Here is a 20,547-nt window from a genome sequence, read left to right as displayed (position 1 = left end):
GGGGAGATCTTTCTCTCCCTCTCTCCCGCCCGCTCTCCCCTGCGACTCACCTGTCAGCCGCAGCGGCACCCAAATCTTCAGGGACGAGCACAGCGATACTCGGATAAAGCAAATTACTCGAGCGAGTAGTGCTTTTCCGAGTACGCTCGCTCATCTCTAATAGCTAACACTAGGGAAGAGAGAGTATTCAAAAAGATCTAGAAAATCTTGAACAGTGGGCGGCAACTAACAGAATGGTATTTAACAAGAAGAAATGCAAAGTCCTATATCTGGGGAAGAAAAATGAAAAAAAAAACACATACAGAATGGGAGGAATTGGGCTAAGCAGCAGCACACGTGAAAAAGACTTGGGTACACTAATAGATCATAGACTGAACATGAGTCAACAATGTGATGCAGCAGCAAAAAAGGTAAACACAATTCTGGGATGTATTAAGAGAAGAATAGAGTCTAGATCACATGAGGTAATTATCCGCCTCTACTCTTCCTTAGTCAGACCTCATCTGGAATACTGTGTCCAGTTCTGGGCACCCCATTTTAAAAAAGACATAGACAAACTGGAGCAAGTTCAGAGAAGAGTTACCAAGATGGTGAGCGGTCTACAAATCATATCCTATGAGGAACGGTTAAAGGATCTGGGAATGTTTAGCTTGCAAAAAGAAGACTGAGAGGAGACTTAATAGCTGTCTACAACTATCTGAAGGGCTGTCACAGTGCAGAGGGATCAGCCCTATTCTCATCTACACAAGGAAAGACTAGAAGCAATGGGATGAAACTGAAAGGGAGGAGACACAGATTAGATATTAGAAAAAAACTTTCTGACAGTGAGGGTGATCAATGAGTGGAACAGGTTGCTACGGGAGGAGGTGAGTTCTCCTTCAATGGAAGTGTTCAAACAGAGGCTGGACAGACATCTGTCTGGGATGATTTAGTGAATCCTGCACTGAGCAGGGGGTTGGACCCGATGACCCTGGAGGTCCCTTCCAACTCTACCATTCTAGGATTCTATAACTACTCCTTGAGTCATGAACAGAGGCTATAGCGCTTATGATATAGCAATAACCTCTTTCCGTGACATAAGAAGCAGTCATACCATACACAGGTGGAAGAAAAATCATATTCGGCCATGGGCCATAAGTTTGACGACTATGGATACTAAAATATGTAGAAAGTAGCGGCAGCATCCATATGGGAGTATACAGGTAGTTATAAAATAACCTTTATATATTAGGCCTGCTTTACACAGGCGACAGTGATATTGCTGCTACAAAATCACTGCAATATCGCATCAGTCAAGGTTTTTTCCTGGAAAAAATGTAGCATTGCATCGCTGCTACCCGTGATTTTCTTGCGCAATGAAATCTGAAGATTTTTTAGCTAGAAAGTTAATAGGAGTTACTAACGTTGAAATCATATTGCATCGCACGAAAATTGCAAGTTCATGCAATGCAATACAGTAGGAGCTCCATAGGGAAATATGGGCTACAAAACATTGCGGGTCGTGGGCATATCTAGCAACACACGATTTTTTTTCTCGCAATGTCGCAGGCTACAAAACATTGCTAATGTAGAGGAACCCATAGGAAAGCATGGGCTTCACATAAATGCGATTTCCGTACTGTCACATCATGAGAAAATCGTGCGATGAAACAGGCCTTAAGCTTAAAAAAAAGAAAAAAGACACCTACCATCTTGACCGGCACGGGTGCATTTGTCAAACTGGCTGTGAACTTATTTATCTGTCTTGAAAAGCAAAAAATCCCTGACAGATCCATTTGTTTTTGTACAAGACAGCGGAATGCTACAAGGTAGGGATAGGCTTTATCTTGCATCCTGTTGCACAACCCAATCAGTTTCTTTTAACAATGATAAAAAAAGGGACATTTCAATAGGATGAAACAATGTGGTGTGACCCTGGCCTTCTCCAGACTTCAATGACACCCAGTTACAGCTTTACTACACCAAAAATAAAAAGTTAACAAAAAACATTACTTCTAAAAAGTACAAGTTTCATGACCTGGGTATAACAGAGTCGTTCCCCAGCTGTAGCCTTAAACCTTTTTACCTCTACCCATTTCCCCTCAAATATCCCAATAATGACATATCACTTACTTTTGGATAATTTATCCACAGCAGCCATTTTATTACATAAATACATAACATAAAAATAACATATTGTGAACCCCAATCTAACCATAAGAGGGGAAGTCCTTGGCGCCCCCCACCATCTGTCGCCTCACCATTTTGGGAAATATCCGTACTGCCTCCCGCTGCACAGTAGCTGACTTGGGAGACCCAATTTTCCAATTGGCTCCCTCTGCGAACCAACTGACTCAGGAGCCACACACTCCACCGTCTCCGCCCTGTCAGAGCTAAAAGGCAACAGAACCACCCTAGCCATACCAATGTGAAGCAGATGGACTCCAATGAAAGGGAATATGTCTTGTGCCCTGTAACATGGACAAACTTATCACAAAGATAGAAAAGGCCAGAGTGGAGGCCTGCAAGGCTGTGGGAGAAGTCCGCCCATGATGAGGCTAACGAGGAGTGGGAAGGGAGTGGTTAACAAAAGGAAGAGGGGGCAGAGTTAGGAAGTCCAAGGAAGAAAGAAAAGAAGGAACACAAGAGCGGGAAGGACAGTTGGAGAAGGAAGAGGGAACAGCAAGGAGAAGTTTCAGTCTTTGTGAGGACACAAAGACATATTCCCTTCCATTGGAGTCCATCTGCTTCACGTTGGTCACTCACTGTCCAGTCACTTAGGATAAGTAACCACCTCGTGGCTTCCTTTGTCTGGGTCATACTCGTGTTTTCTCATAGCTTTTTTTTGCCCAGCGCAGTTTGTGATACCTCAGCCATAACCTGTTGTCCCAGCAATACTCAGGGGATAGCACCTTTGATGGTAAATATTCCAGAGCTAGGTACCTGTTGAGGTGGCTTTCATCATGCCAGATGGCCTCCACGCCACTTTTTTTGTCCTTTAAGATACCATTTAGACAGCTAGAGGTGAGGTTAGTGAGGCGAGCCAGCGATCCGCCAAACACAGCTGCATGGTAGTAAAATATACCCATTGTGGGAGGTATGAAGGCTGCAGATAGAGAGTTTGTTTCATATGGAAGCTCCTCTCTGCTTTGTAAGTAATATCCAGAATGTAGCTGAGCCACAAGGTCATCGAGAGTCTCCGGTCCATAATTAGAAGAGAATATCTAAAGATATGTAGAGAAAGAAGAAAATATAAGGGTATTGTCCTAGACTGTCCACATATCCATTTGGCATTGAAATGGGTGTTTATTTGTTGGAGTACGTTCTTTAAAAGCGATCCTCCAGTTTTGGGATAAAATCTGTCCGGGAACTGGAGGGATGGAAAGGATGGAAATTACCTGCAGTAGTAGTTCTCGGCCATCACTCCAATCTGACGGTTCTGGGTCCCATTTTCAGTTGCAATTTTCTAACTAGCTAATGCACACTGTGCACTACTTTCTGATTGGCCAGCTTTGATCACGTGAGCAGTGCTTGCCAATCAGAGAGCAGGTATAGTACATTGATTATATCTATATATCCAAATAGCCAATCTCCAATAAGGGGAGTGCACAGAGAACAATACCAAGCCAGTTTCTGAGAAATGCAATGTGGAAAAAACGATGTATAGAGCTCCATCACATCTACTGATAAATTAATCTTTATTAGAATATATCCATAAAAAAGTAAAAATGCTGACATGTGAGAACAGGGACCTGTGCGTTTCGGCAAAAAACTAAGCCTTAATCATAGCATATAGCCTGTATAAGAAGCAAGTAATTTAAAGGTAACAGGATATGACATAACAAAAGCATGACCACTCCTACTAATGAATAATGACCAGTCCTACTAATTAATAAATAATGAGGAAATGAAACACATGAAAACCAATAGAAAATAATACAAAAACAGTATATAAACATAAGATCAGATCTAAGGTTAAGACTATGTGGAAATCTGTTTTTTAACTGCATAATCCAATAAATCTCTCTTGAAAGCACATCTTTAAACCAATCTCTACCTCTTGCCAGGCAGAACACCTTTTCTATGCCAGTGACTTTAAGTGAGAATATATCCCTATAGTAGATTTGCAACAAATGTCTGGATGCTGTGAATGGGTAACGTGATGTCTCAATATACCTGAGGAGTGATCAGGAGCAAATATTTGCTCAGCAATAGGTAGTTCTGATTTATGTGATGTACATCTGCCGTATTACTCACAACAGATAGTACATTCAGTAACAAAATACCAGGAGTGGTGATATCATCTCTAAATAATTATAAAAAGTCTGGGATGTCGTAGAGGAAGAAAATATTATAATAAGGAGCACAGATGGCATCTTGGTTGGACACATCTGAAACAACTTGCTGGAGCTATATACATATAGATTTTTGCACATAGTACATTGGTAGTCTAACACTGCCAATGCACTGTGGGGCATCAATAGTCTGAAAATTGCATTGGCCATCTTGAACAGCCAATATTGGGACCAGGAACCGGCAGATTGGAGGGACAGCAGGATAATTGCAGGTAATATGCATCCCGCTGGAGGATCGCTTTAAAGATTGTTAAATATAAAGTATCAACAGGGAGATAAGTGATGGGTCAAATGGAAGTAGGTAGTGAATTTGAGAGGAAGTGGTGTCATCTTCTGATTTCGTAGTTGATGTGAGACACAGAGAGACCTAGAAAAAGTAACTCCCATGCATCTGGGTGAGAAGGTGTGTCACAGAACAGAGAAATTACATTTGAGAAGGAGAAAAAAGACTGGAAAGGATTCTGGTTGTGGGACTGTACTACTCAAATTAGAGGGTTTGTACCAGAAACACAAGTTATCTCCTATCCACAGGATAGAGATAACTTGCTGATCAGTGGGGGGCCTCAGCACAGAGAATCCCAGTATTCTGAGAACAGGCTCCAAAATCCCCCTCCTCCTGTCACTGTGGGGTCATTTCACCCCCCCCCCCCCCTTCCCGTAGTGCTGTCAGAATGTCTAGAGTGCTGGCTTAGCATGCACACCTACTGCTACTCGGCTAACTACGGGAGTCCACTGAAAATTAATTTAGCAGTAGTGCGCCTGCATGACTAACACTCCATTCAGTCTCCTGCTCACTGCGGAGGTGCAGTAATTCCGCAGTAAAGAGGATGGGAGACACAGGATGCCCATTCTCGAAATTAGTGGGAACCTCAGCAGTTGAACCCCAACCAATCGGCAAGTTATCTCCTCTCCTATGGATAGGGAATAACTTGTGGTTCTAGTACAACCCCTTTAAAAACCATTGTAGTACCACATGCTTAGAATGATTGGCGAATGACTGTGAAAAGGGACTAGTTTTGCCTACTGTTGTGCTACAGACATTATAATGGTTATTAGTAAAAGCATGTTTTCAAACAAAGCATGTGTTGTCAATGTCATTCTGTGCCAGCATCTTGACTGGTTCCCCTTCACCCGTGCAACAGGTGGTTCTGGAAAAGTTGTGTGGCTGTGAGGAGTGAGCTAAGCCATCCTTTCTAAGCCCAGTCCTTACTGAAGCAGTGCCACCCCTACTGACGGTATGTCTTCATATCTATCTAATCATCTCTTCTTATTTATCGCCCACAACGTAGTCATCATACCTGATCAACATCCATGCAGAAAAGGTAATCCACTTGACCACGAGCAAGAGGCAGCACTATATCTTGCAGATCCATCATGCGCATCATAGAGATGTCCTGCCAGCGATGCCGGAGAGGCACCTGTAGGATGGTGATGGACATAGCAGGGCGCACATGGATTGTGGGCACATCTTTTGGATTGTCAGTAAGGATATAGACTATGCAGGGCAGGCTGGGCATGAAGTAGCGATTGGCCGAAACCAGGAAGTCTTCAAGGTAAGTCTCAAGATACCTAAAGAGAGCAGAGCAGAAATGACATTAAAACACCAATGTACCCTAATGCAGTATACATGGGCACCCAGAAATGTAAATATATTCCTAAAATACCAAATTGATGAATTACAGGCACAAAAAATAAATCCTACTGCAATCAGGGGCACGAACGTACACCTATTGTTGGCCATCTTGGATCTAGGTCTTCTAGTCACCCACCAGTTTCCAAATATGCACCGTCTTTCTTGCTTGCACTTCACTACCCTCCATGTTAGTCTATCTTATATATATTATTCCCTCTTTCAAGCTGGTATCCATCCTGGCTGCTTGGATATGGCCCTCCTATACTGTGGTATAAACTGCCCACGTATATTCTGTAAGAGGCTTTAGAAAACAGATCATGTCCACTCACTTTCCAACTGCAAATACCGAGAGACCAACAACAGTTCCATGATCCTGATGAAAGCGATTTTCCTCCTCGTGATCAAATGTTCCTTCCCACACGATAGGTGCTCCCCAAGATGTTGTAGAAGGCACCTTAGGAGAGCAACTAAAAGAACATGCCAAGTATAAAACAGAGTGAATACCACCATATTAATTACCACATATGAAGCTTCATACAACTACATTGCAACTTTGGGTTGCACAGCAATCACGGGGAAGTTGCCGTTTACTGTGACCACTATGCAAACTCAATGGGCATATCCACTAAGCTTCGTAAGCCAGTTTGCTGGCATACAACAGACGCAGTTTTCACAAAAGTGCGAAATTGTGATTTTTTTTTAAGGCTTTTATGTTGGGCCCTGACACTTTTTCAAAAAGTGGACAGGGTCTAGTGGGTTAAGCAACTGCACATTCCTGTATTAATCGGGTAGTGCAGCCATTCTAAATTCTTATTTTAAATGGCCGCCAGGTTGGTGGTCTAAGTGTCTACAGCTATTACACTGTTCAAAAGTTGACTAAAAAACCTGAAGTCTCAGGTGAAGACTGAGATCATGCAAAAGAAAAGCAAAAAGGGTGCAACATTTACCAAACCAATAAACCATATGTATGTAAATCAGTCCTAAAGTGGTTTAAAGGGGTTGTCCTCATGGTCTATGAGGGGGCTTGGCCATCTCTGAGGGAAGTTCCCTGCTGGAAGGAATAGCTCCTGCTGTGGAAGACTAGGTGCAATCAGGATGGGGAGGTTCCACTTCTAGGACCTCCACTGATCCTGAGATTAAAGGTCACAGCACTAGTTTGTCCTTGGGGAACCCTTGAAGTTTTTCCTGCACAACCACTGTGAATTGTGCAGAGCTGCATTGGAGGTTGAGAAAGTAGAGGCTCCATGTGGAAATGATGTGGTTTATAGCAAACATGAAAAACCAGTTTGGTTTGTTTGTAACAAAAGCAAGTCACTTTCCATCCTGCAAACTCAGTTCTTTGACAATCCTTGTCACAGGTTCTAGTCAGTAAATTAACCCCTTAATGATCAGATTTTAATCACTCCTAAATGACCAAACACTTGAGTGATTTTACGCATATAGTGGTTTAACACCCCTAATTTTTCCTCTTTGGATTAGTAATTATTTTTGTGGCATAGGACTGTTTTTTAATACCTTTATTACATACATTTATCTTTTTTTCATTTTAGTCTGGGTAATGTGTACAAATCATTTTTTAAATTTCTAGTTCTTAAAATGCTGTTACACCCAGGCCCAGGAGCCTTAGGGAGCCTATAAGGCCTGTCTTCTCTATATAGGGAGCCCAGTACTATGAATAAAGCATTATAGTTGGGGGCCCTGTTACAGGTTTTGCATTGGGGCCCAGAAGCTTCAATTTACACCTCTGGATGCGAGAAATTAACCTTGGAAGGAGCAAGCACCCCAAACCCCAGCCAGGCAAACTGTCTAAAGCCTAATGGTCCTTTTACATGGGACGAGCTGTTGACAAATGATGTCCAGGAGTGAGTATCGTTGGCATCACTCACAGCGCTGCTGGCATGGAGGCTGAGCTGGCTGGGGAGCATTCTTCCCCCCACCGGCTCTAATTACTGTAAGCAAGCAGTTGTATAAAAATAAACCACTGCCGTTTACACTGAACGGTGCGCTGTTCAGTTTTCTGCATGCAGAAACTGAACGTCTAAACGGGTCTTGTTCAGTTGCTGCATGTGTTTACGTGGAAATCTGAATGATTCTTTACAGAAGGCAATGCTGGGTCACAATATATGTCCTTATGTATGGAGAAGAGGTAGACCAGCATGGGGCGGGTGCCCAGAGGGCTAGAGAAGAAAAGGTGGCAAAAAGAGGTAGACCTTTGTCTGGGGATAAGGAAAGGTAGCACAATGGGGTAGGAAGTCCATCTACAGCAGGACACAGCAAAAAATGCCGACCCAGTAGAGCACCTCACGAAAATATGCAATGTTGACCATGATTAGTGATTTTTTATTTTTTTCAAGTGTGGCCTGCGGTGGCCTTGTGGCACTGTGTTGGGAGAGAGGCAGCATTCGGAAACACAGAGCTTAGCAGTAAAGCTGTTAATGGCAGAGCTAAGAGTTACAAGGGCTACTCCCCCAGGATAAAAGCTATCACGTATGCTCTCAGCAACTAGCGGTACAGCTGTCAGCGGCAGAGCAGTGTAGTAAAGGAGGCCATACCTGCGGGTGGGTGCGCCTTACAGTGGAGCTCAAGGCAGGCAGCAAATGGGCCCATGAGACTTAGCAGTATTACTATTGGTAGCAGAGCTAAGGAATTTATGAGGAGGCTTAGCAGTATTGCTGTCGGCAGCAGAGGTAAGGGATAGAAGGGCCCCCATCCCTCTAGGGTGAAAGCCATGTGGGGCTAGCAGTACTGCTTTAGGTGGCAAAGCAGGACTGTAGAGGAGGCCACTCCTGATGGTGGGCGGGCATCATAATGGTGTCTAATGAGCATGGAGGGTTGCATGGCTGACTGTGAGCCTCAGAGTCGGGCAGTAAGTGAGGCTTGATTAGCTTCAAGGGGCCAGGCAACAGGTTGAGACCTGGCCCATTGATGTCTATAAAAGCATTGCAGTTCCGCAATTGGCATCGGGCTCTCCTTGGAGTCTGTTTTTTCTAATAAAGTGAGATTTTCTGCTACAATTGTCCAAAACAAGGATTGTATCAGAGTCTTCACTGACCAGCTACTGTGGACGTTGTAGATGAGAGAATGCAGAAAGACCCATGGGGGAGGAATAGTGGACTCCTGCCCTTAATATTTTTGTCACAATGTCATTTTTTTTATTTTGCAGTTTTCCACTGTAGCTGCAGCATCCATAGGAGTCCCAGTTACAGATGAAAATATCCTCTTATGGTGATATTAGTCACTGGCAGAACTGTGCCATGTCAGATGGCACTTGGCGATCATGTCATCACCAGGTTGAATAGAGGAAACATCACTTCATGGTACTTATTAAGCACTGTGTTTCCCGAAAGAGAGGAATTAGAAGTAGTTATATACCGGATTCCATCTTCTCCTCAGGGTTCCTGGCTATTTCTGAAATTTGGGCACCCAACCTGCTCCTGTTAGGTTGCAGGAGCTTTAAACCCGCGCCATTTACAGTAGTGTGAGTTTAAAGCCCAGGACCAAGTGTCCTACATATATAGTGTTTGGTCCCCTAATGGGGTTGAAGAAACACTTTGTATGGGATTATCGGTTAATTATATGTACAGTATTAAAGGGGTAGTAAAAAAATACTAACAAAAACATGCAACTGATGAGAGCCTTCTTGTGCAGGAGGAATTCATTGCTTCCACATTTCCTTCTCCATTTGATATTTCACTGTATTATCTGCAATGAAAAACCAAACAAGCTAAGCCCCACCCTTTTTGTCTAAAGCCCACCCCTGAGGTATACACTAAGGGTTGAATGTTGCAGAACAATAATTATTAGGTATTTTTTTCTTCATCAATTTATTTTTGTTTACCGTCCTTTTAACAAGACTGTAGTAGTTATTATTTGGAAAAGAGGAGGGGCTGTGACAGCTTAGTTTCAGAATGCTAAACTGCTGAAGGCTGAACCATAAAATTATAATATCACAATTGGATTTGGTGGTATGATCAGTCTAATGTGTTGGAGGTATGCGATTGATGACCACAGTCCAAATTTTATGTGAACACCTTACGTTTTGCAACTCTCCTGAGTCTCCATCACAATCTTCATATTTAACTTCCACCTTTTTTCATTCCACCCACTCTTCACCCCCATTTTCTTCTCCTCTCCTCCCCCGGTTTCTCTTTGTACTATTCTACCTCCACTTTACTCCCAGAATTTACCTTGCTTGGTCTCCACTGCAGACAGAACAGTGGGAGGAGATTACTGCTGCTGCAAGCTGCATCTTAGCTTGACCAGACCGGAACCAGAGGCATAACTTGAAGCTTCCGCGCCCCAATGCTAAAATTTGAAATAGGGCTCCCAAATATAATATTTTATTCATAGTACTAGGCTCCGTATATAGAGAAGAGAGGCCTTATGAGCCCCCCAAGGCTCCTGGTCCCGGGTGCAACCGCGTCCTCTGCATCCACTATACTTACGCCCCTGACCGGAACCAGTCATAGCTCCTCCTCTTTTCTAAGTGTTAGCACTGGAGCCAGACATATGCATTTGTAGCATTTTTTGCTTTTAGATCTTTGGAAATTATGGTAGCATTTAAAATCTGTTAGTATTTTCATACTCACATTAAGGATCTCATGTAGATAACATAGGTTAGAGACATAAGCAGTATGCAGCAGAGTAGCCTTTGCTTGGTAGTCTGTATCGAGAGACATTTGGATGAAAACAGATTATTAAGAAACTTAAGCCCAAAAACCTCAAAAATAGGTGTAAAGAGTTAACCGTGTGGGCATCAGGTTGATCCACTATCTGCACATGCTATTCAAATCACTACGATAATTAATACTAGAGATGAGCGAGTACCCAAATGCTCGGGTCCGCGTTATTCGAGTCCAGCTTTTCGTAAAATTCAAGATCTCTACTCGAGTAACAAACCCCATTGGCTACAATGGGAGACTTGAGCATTTTTGTATGTGGGATGACGGGTCCCGAGCTTTTTTTTTTTCTTGGTTTGTGTGTGTCTCTCTCCTTCTACCAGACAAAGAATTTGCCAATGGCGCACGCTGCGTCACGGTGGGGAGGGGCCAAAACAGGCACGTCACAGTGGGGAGGAGCCAAAAACTGGGGCGGGGTCGAGCACGGCTTGATGCTCGTTCGAGTAACGAGCACCATCGAGTACGCTAATACTCAAATGAGCATCAAGCTCGGCAGAGTATGTTCGCTCAACTCTAATTAATACCCTATTATTCATTAGTTAAGTAATAACACATTAACACAGCCAAAATCTTAAAACTGCGAACATATATCCAACAGGGCCATTTTAAGTAAATGTAATCCTACATGCAGTGCACTGTATTAAAGGGATTAAAGAGAATCTGTTAGCTCTAATGAGCCTCATACACTAAGGCCGGCAAATCACGCCGTCTGAACCTTTCCATAGCGTTGCTATGAAAAGCGACGGGCCCCTGTCTATGAGCGGAGAATCATTGTGATTCTCCGCTCGAGGCCGGCAATTGCTGTGAATTGATGCGATTCTCCGCGATCAGCCTATCTGTCAGATAGGCTGACAGCGGAGATCTGTCTGCCGGCTCCTGCTCCTGGGTGGCGGCTTCTGCGGTGGAGATCCGCCGCGGAATACCGCAAAGCCCATGGACAGGGGGCCTTAACTTCATAGCTTTTAAAATGCTGAATCTGAGGAAGAGGGTCTTAGGCGGGGCTCACATGACTGGATTTACATTGTGGATTCCATGATCGGCATCCGCGCAGACTTCCTGTAGTAAAACGTGTGAAGTGAGAGGCATGCATTTTTGATTTTTGCTTCACACTTGCGGATACGAATTGCGTATTCCACGAACATAAGAAAATTCACAGCATGCTCCATTTTGCCATGGAATCCGTGCAGACGGCCTCCATTGAAGTCAATAGAGGTGCCCAATCAGCAGCCCAGATGCAATTAACGTATATTGCAGTCATATTTCTGACTAAAATGCTTGGAGACACTATGTTTCTGGCATCACTTAGATATGTTGAAGCGGTGTTGGTTGATTCTGACTGTTAAAGCATTAGTTGTATGACCAATGTAGCGTAAACCACATGTACACTCTAATAGGTAAGCATGACTGCAATATAAAGGACTTAAAGGGGTTGTCCCGCAATAGCAAGTGGGGTTATGCACTTCTGTATGGCCATATTAATGCACTTTTGGGCATTATCAAAATCTTTCCAAAAAAGAAAAAAGAGCTCTAAGAACACTGGAAGAAGACAAGAGTATAACAATAAAACCTGCAGATAAAGGGGGGAACATTGTAGTAATGGACACGCAGTACTATAAGGAGATGTGCCTAACCCTTCTTAAAGATGCCAAAAGCTATGGTCGCCTGGACCATGCTCCAACTGATAAATATCAAAAAGAGCTCAAAGAACTGCTGGAACAGGCCCTAAAAGACTGCCTTATCAGCACTCAAGAATATGGGTTTCTACTCATAAAACATCCACAGATAGCTACATTCTACTCTATACCGAAAATACATAAAGGTACGTCACTACTCAAAGGACGTCCTATAGTATCAGGGATAGAAAGCATTACACAGAATATCAGTCAATACATTGACGTAATCTTGCGTCCTTTTGTGGAGGCATTGCCCTCTTATGTCCAGGATACAACGGACGTCCTAAGACATCTGAATGGCATATACGTTCCAGAAGGAGTACTACTAGCAAGCCTGGACGTTGAAGCCCTGTACACATCTATACCACACAATGGAGGTCTGGGAGCGGTTACATTTTTCCTCGAACAAAGAGGGACAAATTACCACCAACACAATGTCCTTGTATTGAGGCTATTGGAATTCGTCCTCAGCCACAATTACTTTCTGTTCTATGGAAAATTCTCCCACCAGCTCAGGGGGACCGCGATGGGGAGCCCTTGTGCCCCCAGTTATGCAAATCTCTACCTGGGCTGGTGGGAGGAGAAAACCGTCTTCACTGAGGCGTACCAAGCATGGACGTCTAAAATTGACCTTTGGCTCAGATCTATCGATGACATATTGATATTATGGTCAGGACAGAGAGCCGAGTTCAATGAATTTGTGAAGATTCTAAATATCAACGAATTGGGTCTGTTTTTTTACGAGCGAGATACAACAGGACAGCATCACATTTCTGGATATCAAAATCACCAAAACATCCACGGGGCTTCTAGACAGCTCACTTTATCGTAAACTAACTTCAACAAACTCTGTTGCGCTATGAAAGTCACCATCCATGGTCTCTTAAAAAAGGGATACCAAAGGGACAATTTTTGAGAACTAAAAGGAACTGTTCTAATGATCTTGACTTTCAAATAAAGGCAAATGATATGGCCAAGAGATTCAGACAGAGAGGATATCCTGTGGATGTCATTTCAGAGGCACGACACACAGTATCAGAGATGCCAAGAGAACAACTTCTGATGGGCAGAAAAGAGAATCGCACAAACACTGAGGAGAACAAAATAAGGCTTGTTAGTACGTACAATGTGGAACATAGCGAGACGAGGAGGATAATCTCTAAATACTGGGAATTAATGGGAAGAGACACAGATCTAGTCAGCTGTCTGCATGAGCGGCCCAACATCACGTACCGTAGAGGGAGGAACTTACGGGACAGACTAGAGCACAGCCATTTCACCCGAACACTAGAGGATACTGGCTCGGCAGGAACTCGCTAAAGGGGTCATACCCGTGTTCGGGTTGCAAGGCGTGCATATTTATGGAGAGAGCTAAGACATTCCGCAGTGCCAGCACTGGACAAGAATTTGAGATCAAAGATTTCATCAATTGCCGTTCCACTGCGGTAGTCTATCTAGGAACATGTCCGTGCCCGCACAATTATGTAGGAAAAAACATGCAGCAGTTGCGCAAAAGAGTCCTAGCACACATAGGAAATATCAACAGAAAGGAACGAACAAGTTTGGCAAACCATGTCCGCGACGCCCACCAAAACAATCCAAACGTATTGAAATTTAAAGGTATAGAATTGATAAGATCAACGGGCAGAAGAGGCAACATGGATCGTAAACTTATGCAAAAAGAAACGGCCTGGATTGATCGGCTAAAAAGAAGTGCACCGGAAGGCCTGAATGAATCACTATCTTTTGCAGTCTTCATTTAAAATCTTCAATATAAAGACATCGAAAAATTATTGCATCACGAGTACTATAATCGTTAAGAGTAAAACACTTATGCAGATAAACAGTTGAGGCTATAACGCAATGTCATCGTAATGAGTTAAACATAGATTGGTCTAACACTAGTTTCCTTAAAATTGGCATATTGGTAATCTATCAGGTTTATACGGCCTAAAGAGGTGAGACTATATGTCTACTGAATAATAATAAATAAACCTAGAATTATCCAATATGCTGCACCAACTCAGCATTTTTTCTAGACATTGGCTGGGCTGTACAGTCTTATCTATACGCAAAACCCTTTACTCAGATTTCTCCCCCCCCCCCCTCTTACCTCTCGGGGAAGGGGGAGGAGAATCTATGACAGCCAAGGGAGGAGCTACTCCTTCATAAGTGGAGGGGCAGGCGTCTCATACCAGGACTGTCTGAGCAGGCATGAGCACATGCTGTGTCTAGCTCCTAGCACCATAGATAGGTAGTGCAACTGCAGGCAGATATATATGTCTATCGACTGCTTTACTGATTACTGGCAAAGGATAATAGAAAGCAGGATAACAGTAATACCTGCATGCTAGCCATTCTAACAGGGTTTATGCTGGAATCAAAATTTCCAGCATAGTCTGTATAAAGCCCTGGGGTGCTTATGAGCGGGGCTCTGAATACTAGGGACCTGATTCCCATGTGGCATACAACATACTCTATCTAAGTTGTACACATGGCAGTCAGCTCATTTGCATGAGGCTTCCACAGGTAGACTGACAGCACAGGGCCCAAGTGCCTGGTACTGCATACACTAGAAACAACTGTCAGTATTACAGCAAAGTGGGAGAGCCTCATTTTCCTATTGAAGAGATAATATCTACTCTCTCAATAGTATTCAGCCCTATATAATTATGGAGGCATGTCTGCGTCTGAAATATTCCTATCAGGACACATTTAAAAACTACTCCTACTAGGATATATCTTGGTTTATGATACAAATATGTCTTTAAACAGGGGAAATAGATGCTACTCTTCCACTAGCAAAGCAAGTTATGGATCCTGATGAACTAGCCTAATGTATGAATAAGGCTAGGGAAACGCGTTGATCCACATAAGATCCACATAAAAAATTAAGAATAGAATTTGATCTATATTTGACCTAAAACTATATCACTTACGGTCTACAACTTAGGACCCTAGTACCACTCTGGGCCCTATACAAGACGTAACGGGTCGGTATATATTCTAGCTTGACCCCCCCATACTGTGGAGTCGTCCTTGACCACCGACTGACTTTTTTCTAAGTGTCCACCTATATAAGGACCAATACCCTTAGATTGAGAGGTCCAGTCCGAAAACTAACTACCCTATGCCTTACTGTGGAAGGACCCACAATAGAAACACGGTGTAATCACAAACTAGTGGTACACATATCTGCCCATGAGGCCAGAAAAGTGAAGAGAGAAGAATTATCATCAGTAGTCTAAGCACTGCCACTCTGGGGCTGAGTAACCAAGCACTAACCCCCCAAGAGAACCCGCACACAATTGACCAATCGTGTATAGAGATGAGCGAATATACTCGTTTCGAGTAATTACTCGATCAAGCACCGCGATTTTCGAGTACTACCGTACTCGAGTGAAAAGATTCGGGAGGTGCCGGGGGGCGGGGGGAGGTATGGCGGAGCAGGGGGTAGCAGCGGGGAACAGGGGGGAGCCCTCTCTCTCTCCCTCACCCCCCACTCACCGCTGCAACCCCCCACTCACCCACGGCACCCCCCGAATCTTTTCGCCCGAGTACGGAAGTACTCGAAAATCGCGGCGCTCGGGCAAAAAAGGGGCGTGGCCGAGTAGGTTCGCTCATCTCTAATCGTGTATAAATGTACCTCTGATAATCCATAAAGGGGCTCATCCACACCATTGCAGGTGTATATACAATATTGAAAACTTCAACCTCCCATTTAAGACATAGTGGTAAAAAAGATATCTGTTATGTATGTTGAGTTTATGTTTTGTGAGTGTGCATGTGCATGTGCTTGATTTTAGTCATTATACCTTTTCATATCCCTCTATTATGAGATTATGCATATTTCCTATTTTTAATAGGTGGTACCTAATATTTTTAGAGATTAATTTACAAGTGTAGCTATTAATCCTATTTACATTTTAATATTCCTTCTACAACATTTGGATGGGCTTTACATTATATACCATCAATAATTATTTAGTGAATCAATCCTTTTTAAAAAAAACTTAAAAAAATAAAACTTTTATTATTTTTTGAATTGTTATATATTATCTTCTTAATGGAGGACTGCTTGTATGGATAGTATTTTTTTATTTATAAGCAGTGTGGTCATTCTATGTACATTGACATGGCTATTGATTTCAAATAATAATGCTCATTAAGTGGGAGAGTAGAGGTTGGCTCATGTGACACTGAGTGACACGCACGTCTGCGTTCCACCTTGATTAGTCCACATGGTTTCAGTGGACCCCTTCTCCTGCGTACCTCTGTTACGTGATGAGCCATGTGACGGCTGTCATGTGACCCAAACCCCCACCCCATCACGCACCTTACGTGCCTCCGTATCAGTGATGCGACGGCAGTCACGTGGCGCATAATCCCGCCCACCTCACGCACCCATGTGCCCCCGTAATACGGCATTGTTCATGTGACGGCAGTCGGATGACGCACAACCCCCGCCTCTTTCACATCAGAACAATGGCACCTTGCACCGAACGGCACGTGACGTTAGATTATTATATATATGCTAGAAATTAGGCATGTATTTTTATACTTGAAAAAGGCTTTATAGCCGAAACGCGTTGTATGTGTGTGTGTTTTCTGACTCCCCTGTTGGAGAGTCTTTTGTTGTCTGTTTCATGAAATTGGACCCTTTATTATATGGAGTGGCTGTGGATCTTGATGGACCTGGCGTAGCACCATATTTATACAAGGCTCTTCTGGACCCACAGGGGGGAGAGATCTACCTGGTTGCTGCTGGGTTTATTTTCTTCCCTCTCCTGAGTGAGTATTCTACTATTCATTTTTGTTTGAAGCACAGTAGGGTCACTCAGAATTTGAATGTATGACCCCCACCAGTTCTTGATAGGGGGTTTATTTTTGTTTACTATTGCAGCTCTCCACTAAGTGGATCGCATGTGGATTGGACATTCTCTCTCGGCATTCACCCTATCACCACTTTCTGTCAAAAGCCCACGGGGCTGTCCCTATTACTCTTCTACATGACATGAGATGGATATATTCACAGACATTAACTCTTCATCCACTGCAGCTGTGCAACACACATAACAAATGACAAGACAGTTTCTGCACAGTGCATCTACACAAGACATTACATGTATGACATTTATGGAGGCGCCAAGAATATTTATTCTGGGCCACTACACTTAGATGAGGTAACATATTAGTGCTTAGATGAGGTAACATAGTAGTGCCTAGGTGTTTGTTCCACCATTCCTAAGCCTGTAAAGGTAAGGGCACACGGAGACGCCTAGATTTACTTTTAAGCTTTTTCCAAGCAAATCTCGATATGAATATTTTACATGGGGCTGGTCAATGTTTATGCTCAAGAGAGAACGGCTCCAATTCAGAATTTTCTATGGGGCCCATCCCTTTCTAGTTACACACATACCTGTCAGAACAATTTTTTTTATTGTTCCCAGTGAAGGGGAGGAGGGTGTGGAGACGTCGGGTACATTCTTTTCACTGTGGTCGTTGGTACTCTGTGTACCCTCATATCAATACACAATCATATCACATCGTCTTCCAAAAGCCATAACTTTTTTAATTCTTCCGCCGACACATGAGCATTTGTTTATGGAAGAATGAGTTATATTATTTAGCGGTACCATTTTATGTACTGTATTAAAATGCTTTTAAAACTTTTTAAGTGCCATTGTTTTTTAACTTGTGTTTTTAGAACATACATAGTGTGAGTTATAATGATGTTTAACTTATTGCTACCATTTTGGGGTTTTACAACTTTCTGAGCACTTTTTAAACAATTTCATCTTTTTTGAAGACGGGGTTTGGCCTTCCTTGCACCAAACTCTCCCCTCTCCTATCCATACTAAATGCGGCAGCTAGACTCATCTTTCTATCAAACTTGTCAGGGTTGGTTAGGAACGGAAGACTGGAAGTCCCTAACAACCAACCCTCTCCCCTGTCCCTACCTAGTTGCCCAACTAGGCTAAACCCCATGGCGACAACTAGGCGGCGGTCCCTACTCTGCACTAATGGGGATCCAAGGACAAGGAGAGGAGAGAGCAACTAACAGAGAGACAAATTGTACCAATAACGGAGGACTAGAGCGCCTAGTAATCAAAGTACAAACAAGGAACAGACTAAATCCAAGTCAGAGCAAAACCGGGTCAGCAGACTGGAGGAGAAACCTGAGCAGGTGTTAGCTGGAGAACAAGCAAACACTGGTAGGGACTGACAGAGTCTGTGGAGCTAAATACCAAAAGCCCCGCTTAGGTCAGGGCAGGACTTGGTGACACGCTGGCCGGTAATGCGCATAGACCGGCCCTCCTCCGGCCGCACCCCCCAACAGGGGAACTCCGAGTCTGGCCGCAGAGGCCCTGCCCAGCAGCGCCACGGACCTCACGCCTGACCCTAGACCGGACGCCAACCTGACCAGACGACCCCCGGGCGACACCATAACTGCCCCCCCACGCCTGCGCCACACACCCCACTCCAACAACCGCAAGTCTCCTCCTAACACAACTGCTTCTCAGATGCTTTTGCACTATGCCAGTCGCTGCAATGGCTGCCTATACACTACAGAACTCAATTTAAACTCATCACCCTCACCTACAAAGCTCCCCATGGCGCTGTACCACCGTTTATCGCTTTCCTCCTGTCCATACATCACCCACCCCATGCGCTCCGGTCTGCCAACACAGTCAGACTAGATGTCCCCCTAATACGAACCTCACACACTCGCCTCCAGGACTTCTCTAGAGCAGCGCTGATCCTCAGGAATGCTTTACCCCAAAACATCCAGACAATTCTGGTCACGTGGAACTTCAGACTCACCTCTTTAAAGAAACATACCATACCTCCTGATCTAGTCCCCCACCCCTGCAATACGCCCCTTGCCCCTCCCTATGGCTTTCCACTTTTGCCTATCATTTACCCTTCCTGCCCCACACCTCCTATACTACCCCCACCTTGTTTGTGTCTTAAAAACTATATATCACATGTTATCGTCACATTGCTGTGTTCCCACTTGCTCCACCGCCTGCCCCTGTACTTGTTGTATCACCGCCACCTGTAACCCCAGAGAAAAGGACAGGAATCCCATGTAATAAACAGAATCAGAGATCAACTTCTGAATAAAAAGCATAATATCAAGTATATGAAGGAGGCTCACCATGTTCTCCGTCCAGAAGTCGACCTTCTTGTATATACTTTCCCAGTAAGTCTCGCAGATATGTATAGGTGGAGAATAAGTAGGAGGTGCAGCCTCTCATGTTTCATCTCTAGCCTGTGGCTCTTTGTGCTCAAACTAAACTAATGTTCATGTCCTAACGAGGAATCTCAAGAAGTAACAATGAGAGAAAAAAATGCAAAGAAAATGGAGAAGGGAAATGGATAGACATGGACTGCTCAGGAGGAACCTGTCGTCGCTCAAGGAAATAAAATAGGTGCAAGATGAGTTAGAGCTTAATCACACGACTGATATTCACGCGTAGGAATTATGCATGTGCACAAAACTTGCACAAACATGAAATCCATTCTTTTGAATGGATTCATTAAAGGCATTTTCAATGGAAATACTATTAATGACCTATTGCAGCATCCCAAAGGGTGACCCTGGACACATGGCATACGCTGAGGAGCTGGAGGGCAAGATGCTGGCTTGTCACAGCAGCACTTACCATGCTCACTCCCGGAGGGAAGCACGTAGCCAAGGCCGGGGCAGTGCTGGGCCTCTGGGATGCCCAATAAACAGGAAAACAGGTGCAGAGCTTGTCACGGGTGACACCACTGTTTCAGTACACCCCCGGTATGGATATCAGCGGGGAAATAAATGAGCCACAGACAGTTCTATAGTACCTCAGGTCCCTGGGGAATGGTCAGGGCCTGGAACAACTTTAGCAGCATACAAGGCACGATTGGAAGTAATGACAATGCAGGCAATTTAAAGAGACTTGATCGTAGCACCTCCATACGGTGACCCAGACTTCAGATCAACCCATGTGTGACAGACAGAAGGGGTGTACCTCTATGCGGTGATCTAGACTTCAGATGGCCGCGTAGGAAAATATAAAAAGTATGATGTTTAATCACACCATTTCTTCTCATGGATCAAACAAAGATGTTAAAGCCCTTGTATATGCATTTGAAAAAAGTAAAAAGAACAAACTAAGAGTCTGGTGGGATATGAGCAGTTTGTCTAGATATTTAGAACTGCAGATGATACCGAGAGGTCTGAG

General features: G+C 43.7%; 1 protein-coding gene across 5 annotated transcripts in view; it reads right to left on the bottom strand.

Moving 5' to 3' along the window:
• Positions 1-2,112: 2,112 nt before the first annotated feature.
• Positions 2,113-20,547, bottom strand: part of LOC136580482 (N-acetyllactosaminide alpha-1,3-galactosyltransferase-like) — a 40,790-nt gene continuing 22,355 nt past the window's right edge. Inside the window, exons 1-6 of one of the 5 annotated variants that reach the window (XM_066581077.1) lie at positions 19,482-19,509; positions 10,557-10,630; positions 9,581-9,669; positions 6,297-6,434; positions 5,633-5,903; positions 2,113-3,203 (exon numbers count right to left, since the gene is read on the bottom strand). In XM_066581077.1, the coding sequence (XP_066437174.1) occupies positions 2,796-3,203; positions 5,633-5,903; positions 6,297-6,434; positions 9,581-9,588 (825 nt within the window). In that variant the 5' untranslated portion in view covers positions 9,589-9,669; positions 10,557-10,630; positions 19,482-19,509 and the 3' untranslated portion in view covers positions 2,113-2,795. Of the gene's footprint in view, positions 3,204-5,632; positions 5,904-6,296; positions 6,435-9,580; positions 9,670-10,556; positions 10,631-19,039; positions 19,114-19,481; positions 19,604-20,547 lie in introns of those variants that run through there. The other 4 variants (XM_066581075.1, XM_066581072.1, XM_066581076.1 and 1 more) reach the window with 4 other exon arrangements.

This window comes from Eleutherodactylus coqui, chromosome 10, assembly GCF_035609145.1.
Source record: "Eleutherodactylus coqui strain aEleCoq1 chromosome 10, aEleCoq1.hap1, whole genome shotgun sequence".
In the NCBI taxonomy this organism is placed as follows: domain Eukaryota; kingdom Metazoa; phylum Chordata; class Amphibia; order Anura; family Eleutherodactylidae; genus Eleutherodactylus; species Eleutherodactylus coqui.
This window is presented reverse-complemented; position numbering and strand designations above follow the sequence as displayed.